Raw genomic sequence first — 13882 nt, forward strand, 5'->3', positions numbered from 1 at the left:
GAGCATGTTAAACCAGTAAGCACTCAGAGTAACGCTTGGAAATTTACCCTGGCAGCTTCATAGCAGCATCTCATCATTCTGATCCTACATATCTGTCACTGTTTTCTGAGACTACTAATTGGATCATAAACTCCCTCTTCCCTTACAAAGCAGTAAATGACCAAAAGTGTTTAAAGAGCCGCCCAAGCTTGCTTCATTTGTTCCTATCCCTAAAGGCAGATGTGAAGATTAAATCTGTATGTGCCTGAGTCCATGCTCTACGTGCAGCCTCCTGGAAAGGTAGCTGAGGGAGACCTTGGGATCTTTACAGTCAGGGACCTCTGTCTTTTTGTGTGGGTGTTCTTTTGAAATCTTTTCATGGCTAGGGAGCAGGCAGCTAGCTGATGATTTCCTGACGTGCCTTTCTGTCATGTGGGAATGTCCTGCAGCTTGCCTCCAGCACTCCAGTTTGTGGCTGAGGATGCAGGAGATGCAGGATGTGGTACAGAATGCTGAGGATGCAGGAGATGCAGGATGTGGTGCAGCAGATGATGCAGGATGTGGTGGAGGACATGTGCCAAGACCTCTCATCGATCAGGATTTTGGGGCACCTGCAATTGCACCTGAGCTGACGCTGCTCTCACCATTGTTCACCTACATGTAGTTGAGTGTTTGTTGGTTCACGTTTGGTTAAGGCTGGCAGGCTCTCGCACTTCAGATAAGACAGCTGCCAAAATTAAAGTGGTTGGGTCCAGATCAGATCCATCAAGTATTCAGGTGCTGAACTCCTACTGAAATAAATGCAGGTGAGGGTTTCAAACACTATTTTGGACGTGGACTCCACTGACATTAGGAGGAGTGGTGGGAAAAGAGATCCAGGGTTACAAGGAGTAAGAAAGAAATGAACGTCAAGGTGAAAAACATACTAGTTTCATTAGAGGGTCCCAAAATACAAATATTTTATTGTTTAGAGATTTCTTGACTAAAATTTACTTGACTATGGATTTTTGTATTTCTTTCTACATTCTTCATGAAAGTTGGCACGCCTCGGTAAATGGCAGCACTTCCATGGTGTGCAGCATGGCTTGAGGCAGCAAAATCTGGCCCTAATACTAGAGTTAAGCAAACTGTTCAAATAGGAACTGAACCAAATGCCCAGATCTCCTCCCCAAACTCAAACTAAACCTGTTTTGAGGTTCAGGAATGTTTGATTAACTTTAAATAAAACAATGTTGTGTTTCTACACATCCTGCTTTCAGTATAGCCTCCAAGCAGAAATACAAAAATATGGCAGGCAGATCTGTGTTTGCACTATTTTTGGCCCAGCTGAAACCAGGAAGCACTGGAAATACCACAAAACCAGCTTTGTCTCACAGGAGATCCAGCTCCCAGGTTCTGTCACTGTTACCCAATAGAACACCATGTAACCCACATATATACAGATTTATTATTAATTTTCCAACAGATAATTCTGATAAACAAATTCCCCAAACTATCAGACATATGAAAACCCCATTTTTTTTTGCCTTTACCGTGGCAGCATACTATATGGCTACTTTAAAGTCCTTTTATTCTCATTCTTATCAAGTCATTGGCATAGTCACATAAAACCAAAATGTCTCTCGTGGTACATGATTAACAAATGGCAGCAAAGGATAACAAAGATAACAAACCAGGCATAGGCATTTTGTGCTTCATATTTGGTTTGTGGCTAATGTAAAATGCATAATACAAAAGTTTATCTCTTTGATGACTCTTTCTTGTTTGATATCTCTTTGAAAACACTCTTTATTGAATTTGCAGAGCATAAATGTGAAGACAACGGCATTATTTTAGAGGTACATATTTAGCCATATAAAATTGCCTTGTATGTCATGGCAACATTTTTAAAGCACTTCTGTGTACTAGACTTTTGCAAATTCATATTTAAAGGAACATTTAATTTTATTGCTAGAAATTATATCACTGTCAGCAAAACACAATACAAACACCCTGATTACTCAGCAATCTGCTCTACCGCAACAAAGTCATCCCAAACGATACACTACCACAGTTTCATATTTGCTAGCCAGATTTATTATATTTTCCAGATTCTAACAAGTCACAGATATTAAGAAATGCATGTTAATCATTGCCCTAATGAGAACAATATGCAGTAGCATTTAGTTTGTCACAAAAAATACAGAAGGTGAATACAGACTAAATGCACTCTAAATTCAAGGAAACCCAATCCTTCTTTCTACTAGCATATTTCTGTGAAACAGATTATGTCAGAGAACAAAACCTGAATGAACTACCTAAATTTTAGCAGGTATTTGAATATGCTTTCATCAGGCACAAAGCAAAGTAAAATGCCATTCTGACCACACCTGTGAAAGCAAAATAACCACTGTACCACTTGCTTATGTACAGAAATTATGAGCATATAAAGCACTGAAAACCTGCCCAGCATCTCTCCTTCAAAGACACCACATTTCCCCGTGTTGCATTGTTTTCAGCCAGACAACTTTGGGAGCAAACAACTATCCAACATGTGCAAGAGGACAAGAATCTGGCTTTAAATATATTTGCAAATAATAAATAAACTGCACGCCTAGAATTACAGAATAAGCCAGTTAATTTCATTTGGTAAAAGCGCAAAACTCATCACCATTCCACACTTCTGAGGGCCTGAAGGTGCATGAAGATTTGGTTTGAATTTTCTAAAGCAAAATATGCGCGCTTCCCGCGCTTTTTTCATTAGTTCTTTATTCCCCTTAAGGAAACTTTCACTCTGCCCACCAGAAAAGGACGAGGAGATGAGAAGGTTTGAAATGCTGGCTGAACAACAGAAAAGGCAGGCAACAGTGGAGTGGGTGCAAAAGAAGCAAGAGTGTCATTTCTGCTTAGATTGCAGTCACATCAGACAGAAGACATCTAAAAACTCTCTCTCTCCCTCCCATTCCTCCTCCCACCTCCCCATACTGGTCACACAGCTCTGTCTTGTGCTCCATCCAGATCACCAGGCACTATGTAAATTCTGATTTAGCCTTTACTAATTATGCACTAAGAACAACCTTTTTTTTTTTTTTTTCACTTTAAACTGGAATTATAAAGGGAGTTTTCATACTCTTTGAGTAAGGAAAGGCTTTTGAAAATAGTTCCAAAATATTAAAGCCATTTACAGTGCAGTACCTTTTAATCTCTTTGCATAGGTTAAAACTAATATTGCCTTGAAAAGTGGGTGCTCAAGTAAAATATGACTGAAAAGTGTCTCACTGCACCCTACTAGAACACTTCACCAGAAGTGTAGTAAATGCAAGAAAACTTTGGCTTACTTTTTTGGGGGGTTTACCTCTTCTTCCCCTCCTTTCACACCATCCTCCCATGAAACAGGAAAGTATTTTTTGCATGTCAGTTAGCATTTCATGAATAGAGCTACTCCAGTTTTGTTTTCAGAAAGAAAAAAAATCAGCTCAAACATTAGACAACCAGTTTCCTGAAGGGCAGAAAGAAAAAAACACAAAGCAAAATAAAAGCAAGAGAACAAATTTACATACTTCTGATGTACATTGTTTCATAGAATCACAGAATGGTTTGGGTTGGAAGGGACCTTAAATCTCATCCAGTTCCAACCCCCCTGCCATCAGCAGGGATACCTTCCACTAGACCAGGTTGCTCAAAGGTATTTTTCAGTTAGGAATGATGTCTTACCCTGGACATATTTCCACTACCCTCAAGTCCCCAGAAGTAACAACAACAAAACCTAGCTTTTCCTTCTAGATGTTACCATTATTGCAGTCTGCTTCTGCTGTCTTCTTGGAAAAAATAAATAATGAAACCTTTGCAAAAGGAAAATCAGTCACAGCTTAAATAAATAGTATCTATAAAGAGTATCTTAGTGGTATCTATATAATACAGCAACTGCATAATTGAACAGATTAATATGATAAAAGAGATCTTTTGTGTTCCATATTTTACTCAGTTAAATGTTTATGTTCTCTTTCAAATGAAAACTTACAATTCCCCAAAGAGCAACACGAAGCTTGAAAAAAATCAGGTTAGATGTCAGCAGCTGACTATTAATAACCATCTTCTCAGATAATATTTGTTTGCCCGGGGCAGCCAGTGTCCATAATCAGCATTCATCTTTCATCATCCTCAGCTGGGCTGTCTGGCAGGTGCTGGGTGGGGTGAACACCGAGGGGTCAGCAATGCCCAGACGAAGATCAAAAAAGCGAGTGGAGGTTGTCACGCTGTAGTTCTTTGTATAGGTTTCCTGTACTGGATAACAGTCTTTGACTGTGTAAACGCCCACCCAGGATTCCACTGTAACCAAGCAGAAACAGGACTACTTTAGATTACAAGAATGAATGAAGGTGTCATGATGATGTCACTCAAAATAGCGGCTGGTCCTCCAGCAAAACCTATAGGCTGGGAATGCCCATAGTTCTGTCCGTATGCATGGCAACACCAAGAAAGGCCTCAAAACTGGTATAATTTGGGCACTGTAATGACCTTAAACCTAAACATGTTGGTGTCAAGCACATTTCAAAACATGACACCGTCATGGCATCGGTATGTCACCTTTCAAGTACACCTCTACTGAAGGACTGTCACTTCTGCTTAGTCCCAAATTTAGTTGTGTTCTGCCCAAGTCTGATTTCTCTCATCTCTCACCCCACTTTCATTTCAACACCTACTCATTTCACCAGGTAAGAAATGAAATCCTCTGTTTTCCCAGGAGGCAAATTTTGGTGCTATCAGCTTGGGTAGCATGAGGACATTTTACCTTACACTCTCTTCTTGACAAGTTGAAAGGTGTGATTATTGAAAACCTGTGGTCCATTTCACAATGTTGTCCCTCAACACAGCCTTTGACAGTCTAAAACACTTAGTCATCCCAACTATGTGGGACATCCGATTCCTTTCCATGCACAGGAAGTTCTGCACTCACCTGCCCTTGGAAGCACTTGTCCTCTGCTGTGCTGAGGACTCCTTTGCACCAGCACTGACAGCCTTAGCACCTTGCTTCCATAGTTTTTGGTCCTCTATAATCTTAACTGTTATTCTTACACTGATGATATTCACCACATCTTTAATCCAAATAAACATGACCTTGCCTTTTCCATCTTACTGTCTCAAGCACAGAGGGTTTCTCTCATTAGAAGAGGAACATTTCCAAATATAACTCCAGTGCCTCCAGCTCTCCTTTCAACTCATTCCTTCTGCTCATCATCATCTATTCATATCACCATTATCATATTAATTTTTTTAATTCCTATTCCTCTCAAACATTTCTACCAGTTCATTAATTATTTCAAGACTACACTCAATGCTGATCTCCTCCATGTATGTGATGTAGCAAATTTGTCTGGTTTTTTAACTTCATTTTAACTCCACAACATGCTTATCTCAGAGGTGTTCCCTCACTTTCTTTCCCCCTCGTCCTCTGCAATCACCTCTACTTTCGCCACTATGCTATTTCTGTAGTCAATACCATCAAGGTGGTCTCCTTTGAATACCCTTCACTTTTAAATCTCTTTCATTAACCCCGTGCAACTCTTCTGTGATCTTCCCCTACCCCTTCCATCGCACACCACTTCATCCAGTTGTTTTATGTACTTCTCTTAACAGCAGAAACTCCTGAGGTTAAAATACAACATTACCTACGGTGATCATAAATCAGTTCCTCCGAGGGATGCCTGTAGCAAATTTTTAGGGTCCCGAGGAGGCTTATTTTCTATCACTCAGCACCAATCAAACATACTTTTTTTTCTGTCCTTCCAGTATTGTGTCAAATGCTGTACCACAATCACATCATCAGAAACAGAGAAGCTGTGACATGAAACACACATACAGTATCTAAAGAAAGGATGACAAGCAGAGCAATATTTAAATGTACCTTTCACGGGCATCTTAATATACCAAAAGCATTCTGACCTCCATGAGTTTGGTTTTGAGTATCCAGAAATGAAGGCTGCTTTTCCTCAACAAGTCTTCTATCAGCATTTTGAATAAAAAAAATAAGGTAAAATATGATGCTACCAAAGTAGCCTGTATCTCCACTGAAACCTTTATAATTTTAACAGAAATATAATTTCTAGAATCCAAGCCAATTATTAGCTGAAAGGTAGATGGGCAGACAACTTTAAGGCATTATTTTTATGAATGATCATACACAAAAGCACTGGAGATACAAAATACTACAGGATAAGAATCACACATCATTAACTGAATGTATCTGGATATTAAGTTCTGTAAAAGTTCCAAAAATATCAGGTCTGAAAAACAAAATTCTTGGAGTAAGTGATAATTTGCCTCTTGTAGAATAACACAGGATATATCGACCTACTTACAGAGGTCTGACAAACTTATCCTTCATTTTATTCTTCATTCTTTTTACTTTTATTCAAGAAAGTTATTTCCCCTGGTTAAATGCTTAGATTCATAACCAGCCTATATATTAGGCGTCTATAACTGTAAGTATTGCATTAGCTGATTAGTGGCATAAATTTCATGGGGGCTTTAAAATTATTTTTATAGTTGTCTGGGTCATTTGTAAACCACAGATGAAATTGAAGCCAATGGGCTAATAAATTGTTACACGTTCAAAACCTAACACGCTGTACCTTGGAAAATTCAGTCTACCTTCTTTTATGACGCAGGTGTTCAGCTGCCAAGTGCAGAACTAAGCTTTGCCAGCAGATGTTTCTTATTAGTGTAGCAGATAACAAGACTTAGGTGCATATTAAGGATGCCCATTGCTGCAGAACGATGTCATTGGATGTATTCTATGATAACATTTGCTAGTAGTGTGTAGACACACACTGACACCTGCTTTGTTTCTCTTATACACACTCCATTTTGAGTGTGCCCGTAATTATATTACCAGTTCTCCCCTAGATAAATTTTGGATACAGGCTGCTGGATTCAGATGCAAAATGACGCTGTTCCATGCCAAAATCTGTATGATAGGAACTAAAATACAATCAAGTCCCTTGGACATATTTAATCCTGCTGAGACATGAAACATTTTCTTAATAAAATGCATTGATAATAAAACTACGTGCTGTGCACAGGGTATATTTATTATTTCTTCCAGTAAAGTTTATAGAAATATGGAAAGCTGGGGTGAAACGTGAATAATTTTATTTTTCCCTGGGTAGCAGAGGCAATGCTTATTATTAAGATGAAACAAAAGCAGGCACATACATTTCCTGGCTGGTTTTCTGTCAGACCATTCCTGTACCATAATTTTGTCTCCAGGTCCCCCAATGTAGTACTGATCTTCATAAGTTGAATTGGCAGGAATATCATATGGATCCCACGGCTCTGTCAGAGCAATCTTCGAGCACAGCTTTGTAACTTGTTCAATCTGAAACATCACTGCATCTTTGTAGAGCAATATATACTCAAAGAATCTGAAACATTTAAAAAAAAAGGCAGTTAATAGATATAGTTTTTTCTATATTAAGCAAGAAGCATTGCTGATAAGTAAGCTTGCCTGTGACTTCTCAGTATAGGACCATTTTCACTTGCATTAAACTTTGCCAAACTTTTGAGAAAGGCTAACCAGTTGGGCTGAAATTTCCCATGCTGAAAGTTTGTCTCAGCTGACTCTTTCCAAAATAAATACATCACGCTGAACTGCTTCAGCCATTTCTGAGAACAACAGAACAAATTTTCTGAGAACAACTGAGAGAAAAACATGTTATTATTCCTAGTTTTGTGTTTTGGTTTTTTTTTTTTTTTTTTTTTTTTTTTAATAACTGTTTCATTAAAAAGCTCTAGTGCCTCCATGTTTTGGAGAAAGGACTTGAAATTTGGCAGGGGAAAAGTTTTTATTAAAAGTTGTCCAGATTTGTGTAAGTTATAAGCCTTTGAAAAAATCTGCTTGCATAGGCCGGATAGATTCAATTCTCTATGAATGTGGTAAAGCCTTTCTCTGTGCTGGTTAGATGTGGTATTTGCCATCCTCACAGATGCTCCTTCAATGGCAACCCATGTAGGACATGCCGGTGAAGGGGGAATTACATGGTCCCAAGTGCAGAATTGAGAGGTTCTTCCTCTTAATGGCAAAGTTTCTCTTTGGAAGCCACCAGAATCAAGAAGCAGTGAAAGGAGAAAGTAGAGCAGCAAAATAGTAAGGCAGATACAGAGAGGTGTGGAGATCAATGAACTTGAAAGGCCAGAAGGTGAGGTCAACAAAATGGGTAGTTAATAAGGGTTTAGCTATAGAGTGACCAAGCCCTGCTCTGATGATAAACCTTTTAATGGACATTTTCATCTAATTACTACTTATAGCAGTTGGATCTACCACAAACACTGTAACTTTGCTTCTATACCTACAAAAAGGAGGTTGTATGATCCTTACCTTATAACTGGGGACAGAAACAAGAGAAACTGAAATCAAAATTACCAAAGTATCAGCTGATTTTGAATATGCAACCAGGAACACCAGAAGCCTAACTTCTCCAGGGTACTTAGCATTATCAATCAGATGATGAGTTGTTCAAAGCACAACTCAAAGCATCCTTGTGCATGCTCTGCACCTTTTGCAAGGGAGATCCAGGAGTCACTCTCTAAACCCTCCCAAAACTGTGCACTCATTATTAGAGACTTCCTGTGAATATCTCAGCTCAAGTATTTGGCTACAGTCTACTCTTATGCAGTGTCTCTGGAGAAAAGGAAGAGATGGTATTAACTCCCTTGAACAGCTTCATCTTGCCTACCTGTAAAAGCATCTCTTTCCATCTGTAATTCACAGAATCCCAGAATTGCCCAGACTGGAAAAGACCTTTAAGGTCATTGAGTCCAATCATTAACCTCACACTGACAACTCCCCAACTAACCCATGTCCCTCAGCACTATGTCTACATGACTCTTCAATCCCTCCAGGGATGGGGACTCCACCACTGCCCTGGGCAACTCCTTCCAATGCCTGAGAACCCTTTCAGCAAAGAAATTCTTCCTCACATCCAATCTCAACTGCCCTTGGTGCAACTTGAGGCTGTTTCCTCTTGTCCTGTCACTTGTTCCTTGGTTGAACAGACCCACCCGCACCTCTCTCCACCCTCCTTTCAGGGAGTTGTAGAGAGTCAGAAGGTCTCCCCTCAGCCTCCTCTTCTCCAGGCTCAACAACCCCAGTTCCCTCAGCTGCTCCTCATCACACTTGTTCTCCAGACCCTTCCCCAGCTCCATTGCCCTTCTCTGGACACTCCAGCACCTCCTTCTTGGAGTGAGGGGCTCAAAACTGAACACAGTACTCGAGATGGTATTCTTTCTGGTATTTCCCAACTCCTGCATGTTTCTCTTTGCAGTCTTCACATTCTTTTGGGGAGGATGTAAAGTTTCCATAAAATAGGGCAGACAACAAAACAATTTACAGATTTAATTGTTGCACTACGCAATTGCATCAGACAGGAATCACTTCACCCACCACTGACACAGAGACATTTAAAGGTTGCACTATGAGAATTATCTAAGCATGGTTAAAAGCATCTGAGTAGCATTCCCACCACTTCTTGAGGAGATAATTTATCCAGCATGTGTGGAAACACAGGCAGGCTAAATGGCATTAGCTGAATGGAACTGTGACGAAGAACACAATAGGGGACAAGGAGGCTGACAGGAGGTAAGCTGGGGCATACCTCTCACGCATGACCTTGCACATCATGGGAGGTAGCTTGTCCTGGTTTCCATGAGGGAGTCAGTCACCAGGAACTTCTCACATATTAACAAGATTCACAGGGAGAGGCTGAGAAGCTGCAAGATTATATATTAGCTTCACTGTGGTAAATCATTCTCCTGCCCATATCTTAAAATATTCCTGCTTCCGTGGTGACTTGTACCAACCTAAACTCACTTGCCATTTTCTTAGTCAAAGGCAATGTCTCCACGGCCGTGATATGCTACTGAAGAATTCAGTCTATATAAACTGGTTCCTTACCAGTGACCATGTAAGGACATGCACAACTTTTATATCACGTTCAATCCAGAGAACATACTCACAAGAACACTAAAATACATTTATTTATGTGTTTGCAACCACGCTCTAATGACTCAATTACTGTTCTGCTGACTGCCCAGCAGCTCCCATAAAAGTGGGATGGAGAATGCCTTACAGATGAGTCTATCAATGTGTTTGAAATATTTGAGTGATAATACAGTCACTTTGTGAAAGAACAAAAAAGCAATACATTAGCAAAGCATTACAAACTATTGGGAATAAAATTTAAACAATTACATTTCTTTTTTATTTTAAATCCTTACTTAAAACTTATTTCACACAGAAATTTTATTCGCCTTTTTAATCATATTTTTTTCACATTTTCTTTTTCTTTTCCTTTATAAATTATTTCATGGAATAAATATCTTTTGTTCTAGATTTTGTAACCTGTGAATTGATATAACTGCATGAGGGACATGTGCCACCTTTACTCAAGTGAAACAGTAGTTCAAACTTCAATCTGACAAATCCACGTATTAAACTTTCAGCACATGCATAGCCACTGTGACTTCAACAGATGGCCTCAATACTTGCAGAAGGAGAGCCACAACCCAAAAAAGCCTCCTTTCTTGACTCTGCTGTCTTCCATGCAGACAGCAAGATGTGCATTACGAAACAACAATGAAAAGAAGAATTAGAAAAATCCAAACAAATCAAACCCATCATCAAGTGTCTCTCTGCCACCCATTCTGCAGAGCAAAAGGCTCCACCACCTACATTTTTGGTTCTGGGAGAGGCAGAGTGAACATATGTGGACCAGACACCAGTTGTATGATTCGATGTGGTGCTGGGATGAGCTCAGCAGCTACGGCGGCACGCACACAAGATGAGAACTGCAGGGAGTGTGGCTCTACTCACTGTGCGTGGCAGCCCTGGGTAAGCAGTGAACATGATTTACACTGTCATTATTCAACCCGGATGTACTTCACATCCAAGTTTTCAAGAGAATTGCTCCTGTGTGTGTCCTGGAAAGAGCAATCTAAGATTACACAGGATCTCAGTTTTACTGCGTATGAAAGATGAATGGTTAAGTTGTTGTTTTACAAAGAGAACTATTTATCAGCCAAAATTAATAACAAAATGTGCATGAATATAAAAATGACAATCTAGCATATTTTAAAGCAAAATATTTAAAAATAATTTCCTTTTTTTTTTTTTAACACCAGCACCAGCCAAGTCCTAAGTGTACTGCCTCTATTTGTTTTAGGTGCCTGAGGTTTCATTTGCTGCTTGAGGGGAAGCACACAGTGAAAATAGGTCTTGGCAAAGAAAGAGAAGAATAAATGATTTTTAATTAGTTCGTTTTTTTCCGAAAAAGTAACATATTTGCAGCTTGTGCCCACCTCTAACATTATTTTTATAATAACTTCATTCCCTAAACTGTAACTTCAAGAAAGTCCCAACCTGTTCACTGGGCACCTCTGAACAGATTTGGAGAAGTTACTTGGACAAGTTACCCTATTTGCCCGACTGAGATTATTTCCCTTCCTTCCCTATCCTATTCCATCCTACCCTGTCCTACACCTCACCCCCTTTGTACCCTTACACCCTTAATATGACTCTCTGTAGTCCTTAATACTCCCTTTGTCTGTGCCTGAAAATTGATAAATTCCAGCATATAAAGACACACATGTTTTTTGCTCCTATGTTTTAAAGAATTTCTTAACACTGGCCCATATCCTGCACAAATAATTCCATTGACTTTTCTGGAAGGAATCACGTCAGACAGGTGGGACACATGCTGCGTTCAGTGCTCACTTCTCCTGAGCTAAGGAAAGTATTTTTCTCAACAAGAGAGCAACTGAATTCAATGCAAGGGCAGAATACCATGCCCACACAATCAGGAGGCGAAGCACTTGAGGAGTACTGCAAGGAGTGGGTGTGCATCCAAATTCCATCCTACTTCTGAGATTCCTCCTGAAATCTGGGGAGATAGTTAGAGGTGCCTCCCAGAAGACAGTCCAGGTAACATAGAGACACACTCTTGGACCCTCATATATATGATTGAAACCAATAAATTTGTCTAACAACTTGTCTTTTGAGTGGATCATTGCTCTGCATGCTACTAATGCAATTCAAAACAATGAGTTATTTTTTAATATTTGTTAGGGGAAAAAGAAGTCTTTAGACTTAAGCCCACGCTATCAGCTCTGTTTCAGGTACCCAGTCTGCACCGAGTCCTGCTTAAAACTATGCCCTATGCGGAGGTCCTTCCCAGCTGTCAGTCCTGAAGCACGCTACCCAGCCTGTCACCTAACACACCTGCCTGACTCCCAGGGTTTACTTCTGCACTTCTGAAGGCTTCCTCGTGAGCCTCAAACCTAGAAGGAAGGAGCTGCTCGCTGTCCAATTGCCTTCATGGTGACTCAGAGGAGCAGAGGTGCTGGCGGTGGCATGCCAAGACCCGCGTGATGTATCGAAGCACATCAGACAAGGCCATTTGCTAGAGAGAAGCAAAATAATGGTCTGAGGCTGAGCCTGGGTAAAAGAAATTCTTTGTGTGCCAAATGTGGCTCTGCATCACTTCGTTCTGTGGCTTTGGACAAGTAATTTACAGTACCAGAGCCTTAAAATGCCATTCTTGTTATTTATTTTTTGATTGCTGAAGCACTGAAGAGACACTAATCAGGGATCAAGAACCAGTTGCATGAGGCATTGTATTAACAAAGAATAAAACCACAATTCCTGTCCCAAAAACCAATGGAATAATGGTTCTTGTAAAACAGCCTCTCCTTTCCTGCAGAGACATATGGGCTTTCATGCATCCAGGGTTTTAACCTGTTAATTCAGATTTCCCAGCTGCAGCTATTGTATCCTTAAAACTCTCACTCACGTTAATCGAACTTATATTATTTATATCTAAGTAATTATTATAAAGGCATTGAAAAATGAAAGCAAAATTTTATGTATTATTTGTATCAGAGATATTGCATTACTCAGCAGGGAACAGTATTTCATAGAATCATAGAATGGTTTGGATTGGAAGGGCCCTTAAAGATCATCCAGTTCCAACCCCCCTGCCATCAGCAGGGACACCTTCCACTAGACCAGGTTGCTCAAAGCCTCATCCAGCCTGGCCTTGAACACTTCCAGGGAGGGGGCATCCACAGCTTCTCTGGGCAACCTGTTCCAGTGTCTGACCACCCTCACAGTGAAGAACTTCTTCCTAATATCTAATCTAAACCTCCCCTCTTTCAGTTTAAACCCAATTTGCTGTTTAAGATATCAAGCTGAGGTCACTGCAATTATTCCAAAGTTAACTTTGCTTTCTCTGTTGAGATTAACCGAAAGCTTGAAGCATCTGTCTGTCTTTGTGGTATTACTTAATTCTTTGCTGGTTCTGTTTGTAAAAAGGCATTTTTAAACACTGTGAAAGAACTTAATTTAAGAAGTTAATTCTAATTAGAAGAAATTTCACTAAAAATATCCCAAACAAATTTGCTGTTCTAGTGTGCACGGACAGGTACATCCAAGTAAGTAATTCTTGAGTTATCTTCCATCCTCTTGATAACATCCCCCACAACAATACCACTATTTTTTACATATTTCTTATTGAGGAAAGATGTACTAGGAGAATGGGAACCTTTACTAGAAGGGTGACTACAAAAAACCTCATTTTCTCAGCTCTTTAGATTAAGAACATTTTCAAAGGAGCAAAGCTGCCAAGTAGACACACAGACGGTTGATAAACACTCATCAGGTCAAGAACATTCATCTGCTTTTGGAAAGCTCTGTCGAGCTCATTTCAAAACTGAGAAGCATTCGTTTTTCGGTATATTTCTGGGAACTCCTTTCCTCTTTCCCATGAAGTTTTCGGTAATTTCAGACTTGTGTTTTTCTTCTGGTGTATCAGACCTCAACAACAACAGTAATTTACCATATTTGATCTCACATGTTTGGCAGTGGTGCTGG

At 39.8% G+C, this 13882-nt stretch overlaps 1 protein-coding gene across 1 annotated transcript; it reads right to left on the reverse strand.

Moving 5' to 3' along the window:
* Nucleotides 1-4011: 4011 nt before the first annotated feature.
* Nucleotides 4012-9622, reverse strand: EPDR1 (ependymin related 1). Its single transcript, XM_029085484.1, has 3 exons — nucleotides 9612-9622; nucleotides 7174-7382; nucleotides 4012-4287 (listed from the first exon to the last, which is right to left on the reverse strand). The coding sequence occupies exons 1-3, from the start codon at nucleotides 9620-9622 to the stop codon at nucleotides 4097-4099; spliced, it is 411 nt and encodes a 136-aa protein (XP_028941317.1). The 3' UTR covers nucleotides 4012-4096.
* Nucleotides 9623-13882: the final 4260 nt, after the last annotated feature.

The sequence above is a fragment of the Antrostomus carolinensis genome, unplaced genomic scaffold (genome assembly GCF_000700745.2).
Source record: "Antrostomus carolinensis isolate BGI_N321 unplaced genomic scaffold, ASM70074v2 scaffold50796, whole genome shotgun sequence".
NCBI lineage: Eukaryota > Metazoa > Chordata > Aves > Caprimulgiformes > Caprimulgidae > Antrostomus > Antrostomus carolinensis.